Below are 26,218 nucleotides of genomic sequence, written 5' to 3'. Positions count from 1 at the left end.
CCCATCTCACACAAAGCAACTCTGGCATACAACAATTGAATAAAATAACAAATGGATAAAAAAAATCATTATAAAAAGATAAAAAGTGATTATTAAAATGCACAGATTATCAAAAATTTAAAAACATTTAAAATTTACAAACCCCACAGAGAGAGCAGCATATCAATCATAGCGGAGCCATCTAATAATGTCTCTGGTTCCCAAAGGCCTGATGACATAACCAGGTCTTGAGGACTTCCTAAATGACAGCAGGGGAGGGGCGAGCCTCACGTCAGGGGGGAGAATGTTCCACAAGGAGGGAGCCACGGCAGAGAAGGTCTGCCTCCTGGGACCCACCAAATGCAAGTCCATGGCCGATGGAACACGTAGCATACCTTCCCTGGCAGATCTAATGGGACGGGCTGATGTAATCAGGGAGAGGTGATCCTTCAGCTAACCCGGCTCCGTGCTATGAAGGGCTTTAAAGGCCAAAACCAGCACCTTGAATTGGACCCGGAAGCAAACTAGCAACCGGTGCAGCTCGCAAAGCAGAGGTGTAATATGTGCTCTTCTAGGAGCGCACATAACTGCCCAGCACACACCGCTACATTCTGCACCAGTTGAAGCTTCCGGATACTCTTCAAGGGCAGCCCCGTGTAGAGTGCATTACAGTAGTCTCTCCAGATATTATAGCCACCTGTACAGTGGGGCAAAAAAGTATTTAGTCAGCCACCAATTGTGCAAGTTCTCCCACTTAAAAAGGTGAGAGAGGCCTGTAATTTTCATCATAGGTATACCTCAACTATGAGAGACAAAATGGGGGAAAAAATCCAGAAAATCACATTGTCTGATTTTTAAAGAATTTATTTGCAAATCATGGTGGAGAATAAGTATTTGGTCAATATCAAAAGTTCATCTCAATACTTTGTTATATATCCTTTGTTGGCAATGACAGAGATCAAACGTTTTCTGTAAGTCTTCACAAGGTTTTCACACACTGTTGCTGGTATTTTGGCCCATTCCTCCATGCAGATCTCCTCTAGAGCAGTGATGTTTTGGGGCTGTCGCTGGGCAACACGGACTTTCAACTCCCTCCAAAGGTTTTCCATGGGGTTGAGATCTGGAGACTGGCTAGGCCACTCCAGGACCTTGAAATGCTTCTTACGAAGCCACTCCTTCGTTGCCCAGGCGGTGTGTTTGGGATCATTGTCATGCTGAAAGACCCAGCCACGTTTCATCTTCAATGCCCTTGCTGATGGAAGGAGGTGTTCACTCAAAATCTCACGATTCATGGCCCCATTCATTCTTTCCTTTACACGGATCAGTCGTCCTGGTCCCTTTGCAGGAAAACAGCCCCAAAGCATGATGTTTCCACCCCCATGCTTCACAGTAGGTATGGTGTTCTTTGGACGCAACTCAGCATTCTCTCTCCTCCAAACACAAGGAGTTGAGTTTAGACCAAAACGTTCTACTTTGGTTTCATCTGACCATATGACATTCTCCCAATCCTCTTCTGGATCATCCAAATGCTCTCTAGCAAACTTCAGACGGGCCCAGACATGTACTGGCTTAAGCAGGGGGACACGTCTGGCACTGCAGGGTTTGAGTCTCTGGCGGCATAGTGTGTTACTGATGGTAGCCTTTGTTACTTTGGTCCCAGCTCTCTGCAGGTCATTCACTAGGTCCCCCCATGTGGTTCTGGGATTTTTGCTCACCGTTCTTGTGATCGTTTTGACCCCACAGGGTGAGATCTTGCATGGAGCCCCAGATCGAGGGAGATTATCCATGGGCTTATATGTCTTCCATTTTCTAATTCTTGCTCCCACAGTTGATTTCTTCACACCAAGCTGCTTGCCTATTGCAGATTCAGTCTTCCCAGCCTGGTGCAGGTCTACAATTTTGTTTCTGGTGTCCTTCGACAGCTCTTTGGTCTTGGCCATAGTGGAGTTTGGAGTGTGACTGTTTGAGGTTGTGGACAGGTGTCTTTTATACTGATAACAAGGTCAAACAGGTGCCATTACTACAGGTAACGAGTGGAGGACAGAGGAGCCTCTTAAAGAAGTAGTTACAGGTCTGTGAGAGCCAGACATCTTGCTTGTTTGTAGGTGACCAAATACTTATTTTCCACCATGATTTGCAAGTAAATTCTTTAAAAATCAGACAATGTGATTTTCTGGATTTTTCCCCCCATTTTGTCTCTCATAGTTGAGGTATACCTATGATGAAAATTACAGGCCTCTCTCATCTTTTTAAGTGGGAGAACTTGCACAATTGGTGGCTGACTAAATACTTTTTTGCCCCACTGTATGTTGAAAGAGAAAGCCCATTGTCCCTCTCTATCTGCCCATTAACAAGGATTTTGAAGAGGATGCAAACTATAGCTGCAGACTAAGGAAGGAAGATCTTACCCCACTGCCAACCGTTTTTGTGGTGGGTGAGTCTCTCACTCCTATTCTAGGCATATCGTAGGTTTCATAAAATGCCCGACCGCTCAACCCACTATAGCACAACCAACACAAGCTATGAAAAGGATAATACTACCATACATCAAAAACATCTCGGAAACAACCAACAGATTATTACATTCACACAGCATCACCATAGCACACAAACCAATTGAAGCCCTCCAAAACATCTTAAGTAAACCAAAAGAAGAATTAGCCCAAGTATTAAAAACAGGACTCATCTACAACATACAGTGTACGGACTGTAACAGCCACTATGTAGGACAGATAGGCAAAAGACTAGCAGAGCGCATCCACGATCACCAACTAGCAGTCAGAAGACACGATGAAAACTCCTTAATCTCACAACACATGGACAGACTCAACCATAGGTTCAACTGGGAAACTGTGAGCATCCTAGACCAAGCTAAATCCAGAAATGCTAGGAAATTCCTGGAAGCTTGGCACTCAGGCACATCAGCCATTGGTAGACACATAGAGATAAATCACATTTACACACCATTCAAAAGAGGCAATAAAAACACTAAGAAGGAAGCAAAAAGACCAGAACACATTCTCTCTGGCAGCCAACACCCAGATAAGCAGGGATCAACACCAGGCAAACAATCAAGCAGAAAACAATAGCCTAATCAAGGAACTACCAAGGAGAAAACCACACCCCCACCAACACTGGCAGGGCAAGCTACTGTATATAAATAGAGAGCAAACCCACACTCACTCGCACTGATGATGTTACCTAGTCGGGTGATGAAACGTCTGCAAGCAAAACAGCCAAGCTCAGAGAGCACCCGGGACTCCACAGTTTCATAAAATGTCTGCCCTTGCTACCATCTTCTCACTAAGGCAGAATATCAGTAGAGGAGAAGATATAGGTAACTTAATTAGTAACAAACTCAAAGAGAGATGGAAATAAATTTTGATTATGCTTCTTGGATGCATATATCTGCTTATGGTTGCAAGAGAAGTGATAGAAATATGTGCATCCTTTTGTTTCCTTCCAACCTGCTCTCATCCACCGTTTTTACATCAGTGACCTGAATGAAGTTTGGATTTAGTCAAAGTCTTGGGTACACCAGGTTTGCACATCAGAGGAATATTAATGTGGGATTTCACAAACACTTTCTCTCTCACAGCTATTCAGAGATTCCTCTGAGCTCTCTTAGATGCTGACCCAGCTTGCTGCAGATAGATTTTGCTATTCCCCACTCACAGTGCTTCCCATTGCTTTCCTACTACCAATATTAAATGCTGTAATATAGATTTGATTTTCTGTCCAAATGACTTCCCAGCTGCCTGGCGCTGCTCCCTCTGCAGTACATCTGGCTTGAAAACTAATGCGCAGCCCTCAACATCATCTGATGACTAATCCTGGAACAACACAGGATCATATTCAAATGATGCTGCCTCTCCCAGAGCTTAAGGGGAAAAAAGTCCACTTTCATGTACAAGCATTAACTCTACAAGTGCCAAACAAAACAGTGCAAATGCCAAAAATACGGCTAGCCCAGTGTGCAGAGTGTTCAGAAGCGCGCTGCATCTTTCCTGAGTTTTGAGCTTCCATGTATGATTGCTCTTTGCGCATTCTGTCCATTTTAATGAGGAACGCTTGGTTAGCTAAGAATGTCAGCTGTTCAGCGCATTGATCTCTGCAGACTGCAAGACGATAAACTGACTAGCATCTTTATTTGCTGCATTCATAAGAAAACATTGAACCGGGGGGCAGCTGCCGCGCTGTCTGAGATGAAGTTACTAAGCCAATTATACTATTGTTTGCTTCCTTCAAGACGCTTGAGCAGGGATAATCAGCCTGCATTCATCACTATGCACCTGCCAAAGAAAATGTCTAAAAAGCAATACTGAAATTAACTCATACGCTGTGAAGTTGTTATCCTATTGTCTATACTTTAAACTGATGTAGAGGCGAGGATCTGGCTATCCATGGTGGGTCAGGGGAGGAAATGGGCATTTTAAAATGTGCTATTATTGGTGGCAGTTTACAGAAATGCGTATAGGATATAACCATCAATGGCAGAAGAGGAAAAGGAATGATAAAAGACATAGCTAATGGAAAAAGTTGCATGTACACATATAAACTATGCAGTACAATAAATCTCTTTAAATTCTTAAACAGCTTTAAATTTGGAGATATCGCAGGACCTAAATGATTTAATGGCATAACTAACAAATACATTTTAGGTATCTATAAATCTGTTTGATTGGTAATGCTTTGAAGTTGGGAAGGAAGACTTTCATGTACTGTAATGCTATTTTCAGTCTTATACCCAATATTGCCTTACGAACAGGGTTGGTGTATGTTTCCATTGAATGATCATCTCCACGCACACGGTCATCAGCAGTTGTTTGAGATATTTATGGAGTAAATCCTGATTAGATTTTCCAAAAACGCTTAGCAAAATTACTTTCTCCTATAACATTATTCTTTCTCTAATTGCTTTGATTACAACTCACAAATCATGCAGGTTAGGACAGGGCATTTTCATGTGTGTAAATTAAAGCCTGTAGTATCAAAATGTTGGAGAAAGTGAAGAGTTAAAAGCTCATTTGCACACATGTAGTAATGCTGTGCATTTAGATTCTTGTTTCTGAATCTAAAAAAGGTTTTTCAGATTCAGTCATTTCCCTCTCACCAAGGCAGCTCTGGGCGGCGAACAAGTTTAAAAACAACAAAATAGAGAACAATAAAACATACATGTGGGAATGCAAACATAGCATATGTCTGTTCCATGCTCCGAAACATTTTTTTTTGAAATGTGATTTGGAATCAAATTAGAAGCACAGCTTAATTTGACTGTGTTATATTCCAGCAGTGGAATAGGAGTTGTACTTGTAGGAGCAATTTATTTAGCATAATGTTATTCTTCAAAATAAAGGCAAACATTGCCTGGATACCCTTAGTTTTTAGGTAATGCATTACATTTGCTTACCATTCAAAACCGATTGAGCTCCTTGAGCTACAGCATTTCTCAGGTCTCGTGTTCTTTTCCACATGTCTGCACATGAAAGCCAACACTTATCAGCTGGCATTCTGCTTCCCTTGGAAAAAGGAAAAATTGAGCTATTGATCTTACTTGTAGGCTTGCAGCCTTCATTTTGTTGTTTTGGTTTATGTTGGACAGCTCCTTGGTTCTTAAGTTCTTATGAACTATAATTTTCTCCAAAGATCAAATGTTGTAGAAAAAAACGACCATGGCACTTTTAGGCACTTGGAAGCATATTGATATTTGCTATAACAAGGTTCTGAAAGATCTCCATATTGGTATGCAGAACTTTATTCCAGATTCCAGAAGAATTGCATTTGCTTTAGGTTCTCCGATTTAAAGGGGTTGCAGAAGGTCAGGAATATCTACTTATCCACTGAGAAAGGAAATAAACATCACTTTAAAAACAAAATAATTGTGTTTGGAATTAAGTAGTAGGAAGGTCATTTTTAACTGCCTGAGTAATTCCACAACGAAATAGATTTCTGATACTGTTCCAGAGATTTTGCACTGAACAAGCCCAGTGATCCATTATCTGCTTTTAAGCGGAAGCTACTCAATATCTTTCGGGACAAGAGTTACGCTTGATGGTCGTGAGTCTGTGTCTGCTCTAACTCTGTATTCTTACTCTTTGCGTATAGGCACTGAATTTATCTCCAAATGTTTCTTTTGTGTGGTGGCTGTCTTGCAGATGCTCAAATGAGACCAGACTCAAAACGGAAGACATCTTTTGGGCTTATAACTTCTGCCCAACCCCGTATTCATGGACCGCGCTGCTGGGACTTGTTTTGTATCTAGTTTTCTTTGCACCAGGTAAACAAATTTGGCAAGCTTACTTTCCTGACTAAAAGAAATTGGCTGTTATCAACTGGGAGAAACTCTCAATCTGGTATAAGTCTTTAGATGCCTGCGTTTTTACTTTGGTGTGAAAATAACATTGGCTGAACTGGTTGCCCTGCATTTATTTGAATATGCTATCTCCTTGCCCATCTAACCTTGCTGTTTTATAGGGTGATGAAGGAGATACTGCTTTCAAATAATGGGTATAATCAGTTCCAGGATGGATAGAAAACAATAAATGAATGAAGAAAAACAGCATGTACACTTCCCCATGGATTGAGAATCTTCCTTTGAACACAACAGTAGACATTTGTGATATCCATTAATATTCTTTTGTTTTAATAAAGATTTTGGTTAGTTTTTTTAATCCAACATTGCAAAATCTACCTTTCTTTTCTCCAGGCTTGTTTATTCAAATAATCCAAAAACAAACAAACAAACAACATCTGTATCTCCTTTTCTCAGAGCTTCTCTCAAATATTACTTTTTATTCTTGTTGCTAAAATAACAGTTCAGTATGCTGTTGGTGTGCAGGGGAAAATGTTAGAATGTGGAGAAGAGTTAGTTCATGAGAATCAACAGTTTAAACTGTAGTCGTATACAGGTAGTCTTTGCTTACCGACTGCTCATTCAGTGACTGTTCAAAGTTATGATGGCGCTGAAGGAGATTTATGACAGGTCCTCAAACTTGCAGCTGTTGCAGTGTCTCCACAGTCACGTGATCGTGATTTGGATGCTTGGCAACTGGTGCACATTTACAAGGGTTGCAGCATCCTGCAGTCATGTGATCGTCATTTGCGACCTTCACAGCTAGCTTCTGGTAAGCACAGTCATTGAGGAAGCAAGCAGGAAGTCACAGATGTGTGATGTTGCACTTTGCAACCACATGTGATTCACTTCACAAAAACAGCCAGAACTGACGTCATAAGTTGGGCGCAGTCACATATTTCACTTTATGACACTGTTGCTTAGCAATGGAGTTGCAGGTCCCAATTGCGATTGGTAAGTGAGGACTACCTGTATGGAGTAACGATTAGAATTCCCACAGTATTCCCATTTGTTAAAAACAAATAAATAGGAACATAAATAGAACTTCTACCCGCCTCTTTTAAAAAGCGCTAGACAGTATAACCTTGGCAATAAATTCAAGTTTGGTCCAATGTTAAAGGTGTGGCATTTGTACTGCTCTGGCAATAGAGCTAGTGATAATACATTATATTAGGATTAATATTTTTCATGTCATTATTTTGATTGAAGACAAATATTGTTCAGAGCATCTTCCACCATTGTTAATCATTTCTTACTTTCCATCTTTGTAGATCATTATGAATATTCAGTTAAAGTTAATTACTTATTGGTTATTTTCAATTACATGTAAAAGGAATGGGACCAATGCCTTGGACGGTAAATTCTGAAATTTATCCCCTTTGGGCAAGAAGTACAGGAAATGCATGTTCTTCTGGTGTGAACTGGATTTTCAATGTTCTGGTGTCACTGACGTTTCTGCATACAGCTGAATATCTGACCTATTATGGTAAGAAATGTTTTTTCTGTCTTAAACAATACCCAGAACAATTTAATTTCAGATAGCTGGAGCTTCAGTTTTTCATTTTCAGTTATTTTGCTTGGCAACCTAATTTCTCACCTTGAAAGGTGAAGGGGAGAGGAGCTATAGATCAAAATAAGTGTTGTGCAAGGCTTGAGGTCTGGAAGGAGAAGGGTTGCTCAGGGCATATGTGGCCACTAACATTACGCCTCTCAGCAGTTCCTTAAACCAAATGTGTGTTTTCCCAGGATCATGCTGCAGCCACAGAAAGCAGCTGCTGCACAGGTTGAGGAAAAGATGCAGTGGCTTTCAGGAGTGCTCTCAAGTGTTTCTGCATTATTGTTTTTAGAAGTTCCTAAGTAGGGAAGACTGTATTCCATTTTTTAACTGTCTGCTTTGCATGCATGATAGCTTGCTTTTACCTAAATACGTTGCCATGATTTCAGGTTGACCCATCAGTTAAGGACCACACAAAGGTGGGCCCAAAAGAGGATAATGCCATTGGGAGAAAGCAGCTTCCCTTTAAGGCAGCCGCATCAGTGACACAGTTGAAATATAAGAGTGAATCTCTCCAGGGAAGAGTCTCAGTTGGGAGGTGTGGTAGCCCATGAAGTCCGAAAAGGGTCAACCTTACAGAGAACCTAGGGCATCTTCTCTTTGTAGCCCTCTCATGTTTTCCCCTTTCTACTTTTTTGCCTAGAGGTGGGCATTAAGGAAGAAAATGTGGAATGGCATCCTACCGTTTGACTGGTAGGGCTAGGACAGTGTTGTCCAAACTTGGCCACTTTAAGATGAGTGGACTTCAACTCCCAGAATTCTGGGTGGGGGTTCTCCCCCATGCTGGCTGGGGAATTCTGGGACTTGAAGTCCACTCATCTTAAAGTGGCCAAGTTTGGACAACACTGGGCTAGGAAACTGTTGTCTACAAACACGCTCAGTCTCTGCTCCTGATCTTTAGGTGAATATTAGCTTTGCAGGGATGTCCTTCAGCTTATACGATGTTTTGAATGGAACCTTCCGTTTAGTATTTTTGAAATATGAATCTAAGAGAAGCCTTAGAGACTAAAAGACCCATATAATAACTCTGTGGGGGGGTTGTTTGTTTCTTTCTTAACCGCAGGAGCGTTCTTTCTGTATGCCGGATTTGCGTTTGTGGGGCTCATTTTTCTCTACGGCTGCCTTCCAGAGACCAAAGGAAAAAAACTAGAGGAAATTGAAGGCTTGTTTGAGACCTCGCTATGTACATGTGGCATTTCAGATTCTGATGACGGGAGGTATATTGAATATATCCGGGTGAAGGGAAGCAATTACCATCTTTCTGACAACGATGCTTCTGATGTGGAATAAATTTCAGCTGCCGATCAATTAGATCATTTAAAAGCCTTGGTGGAGGGATAATGAAGGAGCTGCTCTTAATGACCTCGCCGGCCTATTTCTGGTCTGGGTCTCCTTCCTACTGCCTGTGTGGAAATGGTTTCCTATTTTAAACCGTGTCATTTAGGGAAATAAAAATAAAATACAACATCATTTTATCAGTTAGCCAAAAGTTGGTCGCAACGAAGAATGGGCAAGAAGGAAAGCGCTTGCAAAGTGGGTGTTACTCTGTGAGATATAAGTATTCCTGCGCTGGGCACCGCTGCATGGCTGAGGTCCTTGAAACCGCAATACAAGATTCAATCAATGAGGTGCCATGTAGTTGACCAGCTTGAAAAATGCTCAGAAGAACAATAAGTCAGAAACCAGATGACTCATAAAAGTAGTTACCTAGCAACCCAGACCGGGCGCAAAAGTAACCCACCTCTTACAAGTGAGCAGAAGGAGGGAGGGAGGGCGGGCGGGCAAGAATCAGCTGCTGCTTGTGGAAACCGTAACTTACTTTAATGTTACTACTCCTCTTAAAAAGCCAGTTGATCTCGTGTGCATGGAGAAGGCAGGTCTCCGCAGCTTCCTCTGTGGCCTCTTTCTTTGGGTGTGCTTATCTTTATAAACCTAATTCTGTCCCACCAGCATTGCTTTGCACAAGGAAATCTGAGATCCCAGGATTGTAACATTTTAAACGACTTGAGTTCTGTGACACACAAAACTTCTGGGGTTCCAGTAGGCCCGTGGAGAAGATTTTGCTTTCTTTTGTTGGTCTTCATGGACTAGGTTGCCAGCAATACCTTTTACTCTGGAAATCTCAAAAGCAAGCGGTGCTCTGCTTGCCTTCAGCGCTAGAGCCTCACCAAGGCTATTTCTAAGCCACTTGCTTGGCTCTGAATTAGCCCAGACTTCCGTTCAGAGTAAAGGCATAGCAAGGTGACTGAGAAGGGTGAACCGGAATGTGGTAACTTTCATTTTCTTAGAAAGCAAGAGACAGCCTCTCTACTGGCCTTCTTCCATGGAGGCACCAGATACTATTGCCATCAGGTTGTCGCAGTTCAACATTGCCATCGGTCTGAGTTTTCAGACTTTATTTGCAGTGACCTTTTTGCACAATGGAAGGTGCTTGCTAAACTTGTTGAGGCCTTGTAGGACTGTAGGATCTTTTGGACAAGAGCAGCTATTCTTTCAGTGTTCAAGGGCCACGGGGAGCAGGACGGGAACATCATAGAAGGGGGTGAATTGTCCGGGAGGGAATCTGGGAAGTGTTTACCATGGTTTTATGTCAAATCTCAAAGAAGCCTTACTAGCTTTTGAAACTAATCCACCGCCACCACCACCACCACTCCCCACCACAAAAAAAAGAAAAAAATCAGAAGCAATTCAGTCTCTTGCTTCTTGGTAGTATGCCATGGACCCTCAACAGCAAAATTTCTTAGATTTCTGGGAGCTGCAAAAGGAGGGTTAAGGGTCCCGGTGATTTAGGATTTCCTTGCAGGACTTGCGATGAACACTCTCTCAGAATAACACCAGTGTTGATCTAGAGGTGGGGAAGAGCAAAGAGAAGGTGTTTTCATCCATCGTAGACTAAGTAAAAAATCATTATTTCACCATTTTTAAAAAGAAAATAATGCACCTAAAGATACATGGACTACAGAAAGAGTAAGAAGAAAGTATTACTGACTATCATATCTAATAGTCAATTTTAAACTCTCCCAGATGGGAAAAAAGTAATATAACTTTCTTCACTAAAAATATTTTTGAAAGTAATTTTTGGGAACTAGAAGAACAGTTGACTGATTAAAAATTAAAATACCATCTTAAATTGTCTTTCATTCAATGGAGTAAAATATTATATACATATATGTGTGTGCCCCATATCACATGTATTATATAATTAAGGATTCAATAATAATCATACAGTGCTTCAATGATGTTATTCCTCATTAACTATGGTTAATTAAGTCAGTCATCATTTAATAACACAAGGTTTAAAAATAACAATCCTAGAAAAAAGAAAATGTGCCGTTCTTCCTCTTATTTGCACGTCAAAATGTAAATGCTTCTTTACAAATAGGAATAGTTTTTCAGTAAATACTAATCCTGGCTCAACAGTTGGTATTACAGTCGTACAGCTCAGTTGCTCCACTTGACTCCACCTGCCAGCAGTAACTAATGAGGAAGCAAACGCATTGAAGCCTGACTCCTGGAATAGGCAGCAACTTTTAGTCCTGGCTTCAGAGTTTGGTTTGGCAGGGGAGCAGAAAACCAACAGTTTCTGCTCAGATATAATGGAGAACATCCGTACTAGTTTAGATACCCCTGCAAGTGGGAGAAGACACTTGGGACCGTGGTGCACAAACTCTCTGTCCACCTGCTTGTGATCATTAAACTAGGATCCTCTTCAGCTCTGTCTTAGCGCTACATTCAAACATTGATGTTAGAAACAGGGTTATCCCCCCTTTGGGATGATGATCCCTTAACTTGCCGAATATGAGTAAATGCGTCTGTGGTCTCTGTATCTACGTAGCTATATGTGAACCTAAATAGAATGTGTGGAATTAATATGTGGAATAAGTAATTCATTTTGTCATAGTACATGAGATTAAATTCCTAGATGAGGTGGAGCTGAGAGCCACTCAATCTTACTAGATCCTAGGTTATAAAAATCACTTCCCTTATGACATGTGACGGGTAGGATTGAATATCTCTAGGGCAGAAATATTAAACGTGGGACATCTAAACACAGCTACTCTTCTTCCAGTGCTCTGAAGGTTTACTCCTGTTTCTGTAGACAGATAGGCGATGGCATCAAATGTAGTGACAGAGACGTCCATGCTGGGTTTGCACTCTTGTAAAAAACAAGTCCTTATTTTTGCCAGGGCATGTACGGCGGTTCTAATTTCCCTTTGCTGCCTCTGTTTCAACAGCCAAACTATTTTTTTGGGTGTGGGGGAGCCTTCTGGAATTTCAGCCAAGGAACTATTGAAAATAAAACTATAAAAAATGAGGATGCCCATACATACATACCTATTATTCACAGTTCTCCTTGTGTCAAAGCTAACCTTTATATTTCACAAAGCTTTTCCATGACAGTTCTGCTAAATGGACAGGGTTGCCTTAGAATAATTAATCTCCTCCATCTTGTATAAGGATTGGCCATCCCAGCCACATCCGTGGGCTCTGGCTGCTTTGGACCGAAAGAGGAAGGCGCAGGCTCCACCCCTTTGGGCCATAGAAAAGAGGCGGGGCCTGTGTTCTGACGCTGTTCACACCACCCTGGCCCTCTTGCCAGCCACATTCCTGACTAAATGGCACCTGATTGCTTTTATGACGAAACTGGTTTCTGCCTTGTTCTGGCTTTGATAGCGTAGACGTTCAATTTCCAAGCACATTGTTATGACCAACAGAGTCCGGTGACGGAGGTGAACCAAACTGCTGCCCTTAAACATGCCTTTACTGGTGTCCCTGCCTAAAGCCTTAATCTGGGAAAAAACATCCGGCATGCGTGGGAATGGGGCCCGTGAGGCAAGTTCAACCTGCAGATCAGCAATCCGAAGGATTTCGGTTTAAAGCCAAGTGGGATAATCAGTGATCTCCTCTTCCTCTTCTGCTCCAATTATTTACTTTGGGACAACAATAATTATGCATGGCTTCCCTAATTATTGCTCTGATAAAACATTGTCACAAAGCAGCGTGCTGTGCTTTGCAAATCATGTTCCGGTTTATATGAACCTTCCTATTTTTCAGACTCTGCTGAGGCTTCTGTCAATCAAAAAGCATTCATCGTCGTTTAATTTTTCTGGCATTTGTTCAAGTCACATTCAGCCATGCACCCTTTGGATGCTGCTTTATCTTCTTATGAAATATTTTTTAAAAGTCAGTCTGATATCTCCCCGCCCTCCACCTGTTAGAAGTTGAAAGCAGTGTATTTCAATTCCATAACAAGAGCACAAGACCTACCGCACCCTTTTTCTGACCAGACCTCCTGGTTTACGTCTTCCTTTTGATATTGCTTTATCATTTAGCCCTGCCTTAGTCAGTTATAAGAATTATTTATAATAATGCTGAATTGAATGAATACTTGAAATAAGCCCTATTCAATTGGGCGTTTTATTTTTAGAATCTATGTTTATAATGAATGAATAAAGACAAAATACTTCTATTTTGCAAGAATTTTCTTTATATTTTGCATACTTTAAGTTCAAGAAAGCTATGTTACATATCTAACATTCTAAATACAGTGTAGTTACAGTATATCAAATTAATTTCTTAGACCAAAATGTCTATTTTTAATAGTTATGAACAAGGTGAAGCACAACACTTACCTGAATCATTCTAATATCTAATTATTTTTAGAAGTCTGTTGAGTTCGAGTCTGTTTTAAAAAGTCAGACATGAGAGCTTCAAGTGGTGTGCTAGTATGATTTGAGAAATCTTAAATATTGCTGCTGCTGCTGCTGCTGCTGCTGCTGCTGCTGCTGCTGCTGCTGCTGCTGCTGCTAATCGTTTGTCTTAATCTAGCAAAAGCAATCCACAGATGGGAAGGTCTGCTTGATGGATCAGGTTCTTAAATTGCCTGCAGCCATCATGTTTATTATTATCTATACTGGATTGGATATTAGGAAACCTTTCAATAGAAAGCAAGCCAACTCCAGGTTAGATAGCTTAATTCTACTCTTTCTTCTAATTAATTTATGAAAATCCTTCAGTTTGCTTCAGGGTTCCAATAGCTTTTTGAGCATGATTTATGCTGTGCATTATTTTCTTGAGTATTTTCCTTAGTTGTAAAATGTGATTATGTGGAAAAACTCTTTTGGAGACATTTATACAAACACATAGGCTCACATATTTTGAGTGCAGATTTTTATCCAACTAGATTGTCCTATGAATTAGAAAAAAAGATGCTTCAAATGGAATTGATTTTGCAAGAAATTTACAAAATAAATTGTAAATCATTAAAACCATGGGGGAAATTACCAATTAGATTAATGTTTATAAATGATGCCCACCATCGATGAAGATTAGGAATGGTCATTGGGAAGATGTTATAAGCTATTATAAAAATTAAGAGTACTAAATTTTGAAATGCATTCAGTAAACTTAGGGAAATAAGTTATTTTGGATGCATTTGATAAACATATCAAATGGATGCAGTCTTAAATACTGAAATGTAAGACTTTTTTGAAGCATTTCTACATTAAGTGTAGAGAAGCTCTCCTGTATAGAAAATGGAAACTAGGCTGCTATGATTTGAAAGGATTGAGATGTTAGGTCCAGATATTTGCTGACATTAGATAAGCAAGGATTACCAAGCAATTCATGTATGAAATAGCATAGTGCATCTAGGATTTAAGTCCCAGATCACCCTCCAGAGGTTGGTGGATTGCAGTGTTCATCATCACTAGCCATGGCTACTAAGACTGATGGGAGCTGGATTTCAGCATAATTTGGTGGGACTTAATCTAGGACAGATATAATAAAGTTTATCAGATTTGCCTTAAATAGAAGTTCTAGTTCGTATTACAAATAGCACCACATTTTAGAATTGGAAAGATTCAAACATGAGTCCCCTGGCTTGCAAAAATCCATACTACTTGCAAAGAATGCTAAAGCAACTCCTCCCCCCTCCCCAAGCACACATTTGATCTGATTTATTACTAGCTTTTTGGGGCTCCCAGTTTTTATTTTCTCTGTTTAAGAAGTACTTTTGGTGGAGAAATTGAAGTTCAGATAGGCCCATCTCAATATTCTGAACCCAGTAATAGAACATTTCTAAACATATTTTAGAGGGTTCACCTCTTGTAAGACTGGAATCTCTCATTTTAATTTGTGGCTTTGTATTCCATCTGGAGGAATGAGAACTACAGTTCCCAGGATTCCCAGAGGCAGTAAAACCTGTCAAGCATATTCATATGCCTCCAACGTGTATTCCAGTGTTTTTCAAACTTCGCATCTTTAAGACACGTGGACTTCAATTCCCAGAATTCCCCAGCCAGGGGGTCCACACATCTTAAAGTTGCCAAGTTTGAAAAACACCAGTGTAGACAGTAATAACAAAGGCAAGAACTTGAAAGATAAGTTACCTGCCATTCCCAAGGCTTCTGCTCCCTTTGATTTCCCACGGTCTACCCTTTCCCTCCCCAAGTAAGTTGGAGTTCTAGGAAGAAGCTGATAGACTGGAATCAGTCATTAACTCTGGGCAGCAGGGGGCTGATGTGCAAATGAAAACCGTTGTGTCTTTTGATGTAAGTGAGCCTTGGTCAGATCCATAGATACTTCTTGTACAGCTTCCGTTGCTTTCAGTGGACCTGCTAAACGTGGCCAGTTGCTTGTGTTCCTGACCATCATTGCATTTCAGTCCCATTTCACCCTCGTTTTGAAAATCCGCAGCAGCTTTTTCAGTTTGGTGTTATCCACATGGGCTGCTGGGATGGCTGGTCAGCAAATTCCAGGAGCCGCCATGTAGCTGGAAGGGCCAGTCTTGTGTATAGGAAACTCAGAAGTGTAATGAAATCAGTGTTTAAGAAGCTGGGAAGAATGTATTATAGTTTTATTTTGATACGAAGATGACAGACCTGGGAAGCACTTTAACCATCACTTTGATCGGGGCGTTTTTCTTTTGTTTCTTCTCGGGGTGTGTCTCAGGCCAGAAGTAGGTAGGCACAATACGTGCTTTGTGGTTTTAAAAAAAGTGTGGTATTGCGGGTAACTTTACAGCTTAAATGTAGCTACAGATTATAAGTTTCTGAAACGTTCTTCAGATTTAAGCAAGTCACATTTTTCGGTTTAAAAATGTGATTTTCTAACAGTCTTCATCGCCTTGTGTACAGCTATCATTTGGCCTGGTCTACAGGATGGTTTGAGTCGCAACCGTGTTGAAAATGCACAAACTGTATGTTTGGGGCAAATGATTTTGGTCCTGTAAAATGATGTAGATTTAACATAGGAATCTATTGGGCAGTTACTTGTTTTGATTATTTTCACATCAAGATTTTTTAATGTGCCAATAATCATCACTGTGGTGTTTTTGTAACCAAGTGCTATTGTTCAAAAGTACTGTATATGAAAATATTTTAGCCACCAGATTTGTTAGTATATATTTCCTAATCTTACTTCTATCCTTGGAATCAAGGCAGTAAAATCAGTGTAAGAAACTAGTTTATATCAAACTTTTTTGTATGTGCTAAATATCTAATATCCAAGAACTGGACATGTGTAATGAGCATACTTTCTTCTTTTTGACCCCTCCTTCCAAAACTGGGTATATAGACATTTTTGTTAATTTTGGGTAACATACCAGTGGAGAGTAGAAGACTGCACATGTCTGTTCATGATTGAGCACGATGCTTAACCAAAAGTTCATTTTATGTAGAAGATTAGATATCAAAGAAAGGGATTACAGAAGATTTTTTTTCCCAAGGGAAAACATTTAATGTACATTTCCCTACATATACTCATCCTGAAATTGTGGTGTTCAGAAGCAATTTTAACACATCATGAAATCCTGTTTTCACCTAGGCGTAATTTTAGGCATATACCTTGACAGATGAAATGGAGATAGTGAAAGAATGAATCACCGTTAGTTGCCACTTAGAAAGACATCAGGGTTACCGTTGCCATCGGTTTTCTCTTCAGCATTTCACACGTGCCCTTTTATTTCTCCAGCAACCAGGCCTATAATGTATAAAAAGTGGTGTATATTTTTTTGGAAATGTAGTGATATGAAGTTGACTGTTTTTATGTTCAAACTGCTCTACTGACAACTCAAGTCTCTCTCTGTATGTAAAGATAAATATCTTTTAAAAATTGTCTGACAACAGTAAATGAACAAAATAAAAGATAATTGATTACAGAATCTTTTGTAGCGTTTGGTTTGTATGACAGCCCAAGTTAATTTTTGAACCACTTGGTCACAGTACAGTCCCTGAACCACAAAGGGTATCTCTCTCTCGTGAATATTAATACTATAATATTAATACAATGCAGAAAGGGCGAGCTGCTGGAAATATTACTGAATGATACAGCATCAACCTTCCAGTTCTAGAATGATGCCGATTAGTCTTATGCGTTGTTTCTGCACACACTCATTAGATTCCCACCACCGTTAGCTGTAGGAAGCCAGCAGTCTGATCCACGGCGGCTGGGAAAAATTGTGTCAAATTAATGACACTCACAACGTGTGGCCTACTGGCTTGGAAAGAAAATAAGAGAGATGGTGTTCATTACGTGATCTTGGATCCCATTCTTAAACTACTTCAAACCTAACCTGTAAAAACAAACAAGTTAAGTTTGTGATATGACAGGAATATCTGATTGGCAAACTGCATATTTAAACTAAAACAGAACGGGTAGAGTAATCTCAAGCACTAATAGGAAAGATTTTGTTGTACAGAAGACTAACCTCTTTTGGAGAATTCCTTTATCAAGGACACCCCGAAACAAAACTGTATAAACACTTTACACTTACACAGTTTTATGTATGAAAAAGCATCCATGTCTAAAATGAGATAAAACCAGCATTCAGTGCAATATATACTTTCTGAATCCACAGCAAAAGAAAATTTTTTTTTAAATGAATATTTTATTTATTTATTACATTTATATGCCGCCCATTTCCCCAGAGGGTTCTACTCATTTTATCTCTAAAAATACTAAATTAAAAATGTCAGATAATTTGGAACTATCTTAAGTTGTACAAATGAAAGATGTCCAGGAGGCTAAACTAATTAAATCCATGTTTTAAAAAATAAGTTAGGTCATTTTAAACCATTATTTTACTTGTGTTATATTTTATATTCTCGTACAAAACCCACAACATCCCTAATAGGTCTCTGAAAAAATGTCTTACTCTGCTACTTTTCTTTTTATTAAGAATGACCCATTTTTAAAAAAATATATTTACTTTAGCTGCGCTGCTTGCCAGCTAAAACACGTGAATTGGAAGTTGCTAGCAAACTTACTTGGGGGAGCAGGGAGGGGGAAATAACAGTTTAAATTCTAATGTTAAGGAATCATTTTTGGTTTATGAAAAAGTTGATAAAGGAATTTTCCAAACATGTTGAGCTATAGAATGAACTATTTCTTCCTGGCCGCCTTTCTTTTTGTGTGTGTGTGTGGGGGGGGGGGGAGAGGTTCATTGCCTGCCCCTTTCCTTTTTCTTTTTAAGCTACCCCTCCTTTCAAGTAACTTTTGCCATACATCACGGGCAAGCACTGTTGGAAAAACTGAGATGAAATGCGCAGGGTTTGCAGAACCAGCTACATAACTGATTGCAAACCTGAACTCTTTTCTTTCTTTCTTTCTTTCTTTTAAACTTTCTTGTCCACCCATAATCGAACCACAGTCGATTTGATCATTTTCCGTTATTTCCTGAATGTTACAGATGGCAAATAAATGGCTAAATCTTGTGCCTGGATGTAAATGCTGATTGCGATTCTCTGCTCCCTCTTGGTCTGTCTGTGCCATATCACTTAATGAGATTTCAGGAGAGGGGACTGAAGGGGAGTAAGCTGTGTAGAGCGTCAAAGCAAAGTGACCCGCTGGTTTGCTTGCTAATGGAAAAGGCTTTATAATTAAAGGTAACACAAACATAATCACAGCAGTGTAAGCAATTTTCTTAGAAATTAGACGCAAAAATGTCATATACTCCGGTTTGCTGGTTTTAAAAGATCGTCTCCACGCCATTATTGTGGCAACCCCTTTTGACTGCGTCCCTCTATAAAAGCAGTAATTCTGGGAAGGTGGGTCACAAAATCTGTGACTGTGTGGAAGGCTGATTTAGTAACCAGCTGGATGGAAAAAGCAGAGCTAGTAAGCTAAAATCTCCTAGGGAACGACAACTGGATTTGCTGTATCTTCAAATAGGCTTAAAAAGTTGGTGTCTCTTGATAGCGCATAAAGAGAGAGAGAGAGAGAGGTTGATGACGCCTGCTGTGGGAGTTATAAGCCTGTGGCCACAAATGTTGGATTATCAAATAATGAAGATAAATCTTCAGTTTGAAAGCATATGAGTAAACATAGTTCTTCTTTCCCCCATTACCTAATGATATCCTGTGTGCATTAGAAGCATGAATCTATATTTCCATAGGTTATAGAAAGCCACTGGTAGTCACACTTGCCAATAGTGTGAAATGGCTTTTTAGGAAACAGTTGGTGGCATAGCTACCACTGAGCGAGCCTGGCATGTTTCCAGGGGCCATCCCAGAGATGGGGACACGGCCACGGCCACCACACCCCAACTTGCAGGCACCTCCGTGCCCTCTCCACCAACGCAAGCCTTAATGCATTCCCACACTAGAAGAGGAAGCTTGAAATGAAGCACACATCTAGTTCAAATGATCAGATAATGTATCTGGGCCAACTAATATATGACAAAGGGGCATTGTTGCCACGTTGTCCCACTCTTTGATGGATACTCCAAACCATTGATTGGAAGGATTCACGTGGGCTAACCATTGTTGATCAAATGATTTTGGTAGAATTTTCAATAGATATGGAATCCCGCCACCGGGAATTACTGTTTGCAAGTGTGAACTACATCTATTGTCTGCCTGGGCTGGTGTGTTCTTTGCTGACCCGCTCCCCTTTTGCTCTTTTATTTTCCCTCGACATGTTCACAGATAGAAGACTTCTCACTGTCCCGTGATTCAAGGTAGTCCTAGAGAGATGCTGTAATTTTGATGGAAAAATTGCTGTAAGATACTAACAGTTCACAAATTAGTACCACTTCTCCCCCCCTCCCCCCCGAGGGCAAGATAGGGCTTCAAAGCCTTTGTGGTGGCATTTGATGGGTGGGTAGGAAAAGCCTGTCCTTGTCTTAACTGGTCTTTTAGAAAGCATGGCAGTCCTTTTTGAGATCGTCAGCACAGCTGACAAGAGTGTGTGTGAATGTGCCCTGGAAATCAAATCATCTTGCAAACAAATTGAATTTCAGAAATGATTATTTAGTTAGGTGGCTTCCTGCTGCAGAACGATTCCATGTATGAACAACTGCTCCTTCCCCAAATCATATCACTAAGCACAGACAAACTCTCTTGGGTATCACTGCCTATTATCTTCTGATAACTCGGGCCTGGAGGTATTTATCATTTTAAAGAACTTTGAGTTCATGCGTTTCATTCTTTATAGGTTAATATCTGAATATATAAGGTACACAACAGATACTATAGTAGTAACAGATGCTCAGACCCTTCTGTAATTCGTCAGTAAAATGTTTTCATTTTTTTTCTTAATTGACCTATAAAATGCAACATTCCTGTGTGCTTTCCAATTCTATTCATAATGTGATGCTATCTATATTTTATGCTTCCTCTGCCTGGACTTGAGATGCTGAGTGTTTTTTAGTAATATTGTCAAGAAAAAGTCATTGCAGGATAAAGTTTCCATGGTATGTGACTTGTTTCCTGGTAAGATAAGAATCATGTCTCTTTGTAATCAGAAGAATTGCACGGTAACTAATACTGTTTAAACCAGAATATAGAAGGTTCTGCTTTAAAGACACCAGATAGCAAAATAAAAAGTGATAAAACACACCATGGATCATCCTTATCTTAGGACCCAGGGTGTTGTTGGGGGGGTGTCAAAAAGTCCACACCGAAATGCACACCGAAGGGCAGACCAGTCTGTTGGAGAATGATGTACAGAACAGATTTGGTAATGTGAAACATCACTGAAAACATTTTACAAAAAAAATCTCTACCCTTTCCTCAACATTTCTAAAGCTTTTTACAACACTGCTTTTGATGTATGACTTAACATACATTGTAAATAATACAACAAATGAAAATGGCATGGACACAATTGTTGGTACCCCTTAGAAGTTAAAAGACATGATTGGGTTTTAGTGATTCCTCAAGCAGACTGTATTCTTTCATTAGTATCTCTCACTCTGCCGATTTGAATGGAGAAAAGTACTCACTCAGGCATTTTGTGTCATTGTGCGTAGCACGGTGTAAATGGACAAGAGAAAGAAAGGCAGAGAGTTGTCTGAGGAGCAAAAGAAGAAGGTAATAGCCAGGCATGCTAAAGGTTTAGGCTACAAAACCATCTGCAAAGAGTTTCATGTTCCCATGACCATGGTTGCTAATATTATCAAGAAGTTTAAGGTCCATGGGACCATAGTCAACCTCCCTGGACATGGCCACAAGGGGAAAATTGACCCCAGATTCAACAGAAGGATAGTTGAAATGGTAGAGAAAGAACCAAGGAAAACTTCAAAACAGATCCTGGCTGAGCTCCAAGATCAAGGGACAACAACATCAGGTCACACCATCCATTGCTGTCTGATTGAAAGTGGGCTTCCATGGTAGAAAACCCAGGAAGACCCCATTTCTGAAAGGCAGACACAAAACGCCAAACTGGAGCTTGCTAAAATGCATGTTGAGAAGCCACGGTCCTTCTGTGAAACAAAATTAGAGCTTTTTGGTAAGTCACAGCAACTCTGTTCACAGAAGAAAAAACTATGCTTTTAAAGAAAAGACCACCATCCCTACAGACAGTCCTGGCTTAACAACTGCCCTGTTTAGCAACCATTCAAAGTTACAGTGGTGGTGAAAAAGTAACGTTATGACCAATCCTTGCATTTATCACTGTTGCAGCATCCCTGCAGTCACATGATCAAGAGTCAGGTACTTTGCAACTGTTTATGACCGTTGCAGCGTCCTGTGGTCACATGATTGCCATTTGTGTGCTTCACAGCCAGCTTCCAACAAGAAGAAGCCAGCAGTAAAACCACAATTCACGGTTATGTGATGTCTCACTTAATGACCACGGTGATTCGCTCAACAACCATGGCAGAAGTGAGGTAAGTCTATTGTGGTCACATGACGTTTTGCTTAATGACTGTATTGCTTAGTCCCAATTGTGGTTGTTAAGCAAGGACAACCTGTACTGTGAAACATGGAGGAGGCTCCATAATGTTTTGGGGTTGCCTTGCTGCCTCTGGCACCAGGTGCCTTGAATCTGTGCAGGGCACAATGAAATCAGAAGATTATCAAGGTATTCTGGAGCAAAACGTAGTGCCCAATGTTAGAAAGCTCTGTCTCAGTTGCAGGCCAGGTCCTCCAGCAGGATAATGACCCAAAGCATACATCTAAGAGAACCCAAGAACAGTTGAAGAACAAACCTTGGACTGTTCAGAAGTGGCCTATGAGTCCTGATCTGAATCCAATAGAACATCTATGGAAAGAGCGGAAACTCACGGATGGGAGAAGAAACCCAATCAAGCCTAAGAGAACTGAAGCAATTTTCTCAAGAAGAGTGGCACAAATGGCCAGTTGAGAGGCACAGAAGAAGTCTTATTCAGAGCTACAGAAAGCGCTCAGTTGCACTTATCGCCTCAAAAGGGTGTTCTACGAAATATGATGTCTTTTTCAATCTTAAAGTGGTCATTTATTCTGTTCCTTTAAATGTTTTAATAAATAAATTATAACCCGCCCACCCAAAAAAGGTGGGATAAAATGTAATATCTGACAATCCGTTTTAGAGAGAGAAGGCTAACTCGGTAGATATATTCTTCACATAGAAGACATATGAATTAAACTGACCTCTCCTCCGGAAACAGTGAGAATTATGGAATTCTCCCCCATGGAGATTCCCTTATATTCAGTGAAATCTATATAGAGCAACTGATCATTCATCGGCGATCTCTGAGATCTTTGAAATTTGGACTAGGAATTATTAAGATATTAAATCTTCCATAACACGCACTCCAACAGAGTGAATAAGTAGGGACTGGCCCGTTAGGTCCAAACGTGTTTCAGTGAATTGACTGGAGAATGAGGACACCCCTGCCGTGTTTCCTACCAAGTCAGGTGGGAAATTCAAGGAAGCAGCTTGAGGATAAGTTCTTTCAAGATGGAGTGCTTGTCAGGGAACTTCTTAGCCTTCCAACTTTGCCTCTGATGTAGTGAATACCAGCTGTCACATTAAGGCTGGATGTTCATAAATATTTTCCATGAGAACCTGCTGAAGCACTTTTCTGATGACTGAACTATGGGGGAAATGAGCACCGATGAGTTTTGATTCCTTCATAGGCTGGGAAGAGAATGGATGAGCAAGAACAAGGAGCACGTGTCATGATTCAGAGTGGGTACAAAAACAAGCCCAGGCCACTTACAGAGTTTTTAGAAGTTTTCCCCATCTGTCGAATGCATCTTCTGGTCCTACCATAAGATAATTGTGTAAGCAATGCCTGAATAGTCACACAGCTGGCAGAGTATCAAAAGCTGCAGCACTGCTTTATTCTGGATTTATACCTGAGAAACGTTTCACTTATTTATTGTTGCCAGCCACATACCTCTGAAAGACCCAGAAGCTTTATGCAGTCCTAATGTAGAGAGAGTGATTGACTAAGGAAAATCATGTATGTTCCATCTGTGCCTCTCAGGCCCAACAAGCTGATTTAATCGTTTTAATAAGGAGCTTGAACGATTCTTATACGTGATGCATCCCTGCTCTTAGCTGCCTACTGCTATTATGAAAAAAAGAAAAAAGGAAACTGAACGTGACAATGGTTCTGTCTTTAAAGAGAGAATCTGTTGGTATTACTCTTGCTACACCAAAGCCAGTTTAGGAAATGCGTAAATCGAATGCATTGCTTGCCTTTGACAAATACCCTTCAATTCCGCGTCATGTTAAGAGTTAGAGCCATTAAGGTGCTGCATTAGGCCTGGGGAGACCTGGGTTCAAATCCACCCTCAGCCATAGGAACTCACTGGATGACTTTCAGCCCTATATATTTTCAAGGATTATTGTTATGGGGATAAAAGGAAGAGTGGTCCCATGCAGCCTACTCTGAGCTCCTGGAAGAAAAGCAGGACATAAATCTATATATTTGGTATATTTATAAATAAAACATAATTTTTATATTGTTGCTACTATTTTTGCTTGCTTTGCTGACTTTTTTCATTGAATGAATTATTAGATAATGTTGTTAGGAATCAAGCCCAGTGAAATACCAAAGATGTATTTGTGATATTGTTGTGATTCTCTTTGCAAGTAAACCATATGTTACGTGTCGTAACAAATAATATTTGTCTCTATTTATATCCCATTTTTTTCTTCCAGGAACAAAAAATGGATATGCTGGTAATCACCAAATCACCCGTGGCATCCACGGGCAAGGTGTCAAAATCTGCTAGATGGCAGACCGGGCATCGTGACTGAAGGCCTCTTTGGCATGTGCATGAAACACACCAAAGGGGCAGGGCTTTGGCTGCCCGCCATCTTGCAGAACTTTGATCCCCCCCGCAGATGCCGTTGAGAGACGGGGAAGGAGGAGGATAGATGGTCAAGCCAAATAAAGGGAAAGAATCTGAGAGTACCAGCACTACAGCAACGTTTTTATCACACGATTTCTATCTTTCCTGGTTGGTGGAGAAGCTTTAATCTCATTTTTGGATGCCTTGTTGCTAAGGCAGCTAAACTTAACCCAGGATAAAGCAAGAAAGTTATTGAGCAAATGTATGTGTGTGTGTGTGGGGCTATTATGCTTCTTCCCCCCCACTTCCCCCCACTAGCCCACCATCTCTCATTCTCTCGCTCTCTCTTCAGAAAAGCAGTTCTTGATTATTTGTTTCTGCTAAATTCTGCATCTGCCAAGAAGCTGCTGAGACTTGTAGATTCTGCAGGAGGGGATTGCAAGATGCTGGCTTTCTGCTAGAGAGAAACTCTTAAGAGAGCCACAATACAGCCAAGATATACTCTCTGTGTGGGTTGGGCTCTTCCTTCGAGAGACTAGCACAATTAACATTTCCAATAGGAAACAATTACTTGATACAGAATTTCCTTTAATGTCAATTTTTATTTCAGTGAGATGCTGGTGCTTTAGAACACAACTTGAAACACGCATATCCTTGAGGCACAAGGTCTCCCAGATCAACAGTGTGGCAACAGCTGTGAAGTCTGCTAAGTTTTTCAGTAACATGCTTCAAAGGGGTCAAAGGCGTTGCATGGTAACCTTCTCAGCCATCTCTTCCTTCAGTATCTCTCTCTTTCCTTATCCAATGGGATGATATTGACAAACCCAAGATTCTTCCTTAAAGTAAGACAGGAAGCTCCTTTCAACCATAACTAGCCCAGGCTGACCTGCCACAGATAGGGCAAAACTGAAGGGAGGAATGGGTTAGAAAGTGCCTATCTTAGCGGAGCAATTGTTTAAAGGAGAAACAGTAAAAATAAAACGAGTTGTCATTCCTGAATTAAAAGCAACAGAACTACAAAGAAAATGACAATAAATCTCGATCTCTTAAACTGGAAGATGTTCAGCCAAATTTAAAAGCAAGAACGGGTGAATTAAGTCACTACATTTCAAAAAGGAGGGCTGAAATATAACTATTCAGGAATATTCTCAGGGCTCCCAATTTCAGATGCAGAAATTTATATTCTTCATTTTTAATATAGCTTCTGATAATATTAGAATTTACAGTGAAATCTATTGTCTTTGATCCAATTCATTTACAATAGGAAAACTGCCTCTTGACATATGAATAAATAACAAGATTAAGTGTGTTCTCCTCTCTTTCTTCTTGTATGCTTAATCATAGAGATTCCCTGAGGTGAACCAGAAAACTATGGCTTAAATATTGTTTAAAACCAAGGTAGCAAATGAATTCTGGCTGTGGGTCTTCAGCCATATTTTCGGCTGCAGACATCCCATACAAACGAGGATCTCTTATTCATCTATCCCTTTCCTTCTGTCGCAAGCTCACCTGAAGAGGACAAAATGTTTGAGTTTGCCAACAAATTCTGGCGTGCAGCGACTCGTTATGACCGAACTGGGCCACTGTGTGTTGGCTTTAGGAAGGAAAGGAGAAAGTACAAATTTATAAGTACTGTTTTTACAGAGACATTTACATTAAATAATGTGTTAACAAAAATGGGAGGTACAGAAAGATGTAAAGATCAAGGGATGGAGAAAACAGTTATAGAGAACGTAAAGTTTACTGAACTAGAGTAGCAATATATATATATATATATATCTTGTTTTAATCATTGTTATTATAGTTGCTTAATTCCCTGTTGTT

At 40.3% G+C, this 26,218-nt stretch overlaps 1 protein-coding gene across 4 annotated transcripts in view; it reads left to right on the top strand.

Annotated features, from left to right (window-relative positions):
• Positions 1-26,218, top strand: part of SLC2A13 (solute carrier family 2 member 13) — a 140,286-nt gene that overhangs the window by 112,486 nt on the left and 1,582 nt on the right. The window contains exons 8-11 of one of the 4 annotated variants that reach the window (XR_015798225.1): positions 6,135-6,256; positions 7,665-7,817; positions 21,891-21,996; positions 24,261-25,147. Coding sequence is in view for 3 of the 4 variants with exons in the window: in XM_088152356.1 (XP_088008482.1) it covers positions 6,135-6,256; positions 7,665-7,817; positions 8,950-9,176 (502 nt within the window). In the remaining variant the exon portion in view is untranslated. Of the gene's footprint in view, positions 1-6,134; positions 6,257-7,664; positions 7,818-8,949; positions 13,011-21,890; positions 21,997-24,260; positions 26,072-26,218 lie in introns of those variants that run through there. The other 3 variants (XM_088152458.1, XM_088152410.1, XM_088152356.1) reach the window with 3 other exon arrangements.

Source organism: Python bivittatus, unplaced genomic scaffold (assembly GCF_059951505.1).
Source record: "Python bivittatus isolate LINGU-HERP-01145 unplaced genomic scaffold, Pbiv_v1 ctg000010_np1212, whole genome shotgun sequence".
NCBI classification, from domain to species: Eukaryota; Metazoa; Chordata; class Lepidosauria; order Squamata; family Pythonidae; genus Python; species Python bivittatus.
The sequence above is the reverse complement of the archived record's forward strand: the minus strand, read 5'-3'. Positions and strand labels throughout refer to the sequence as shown.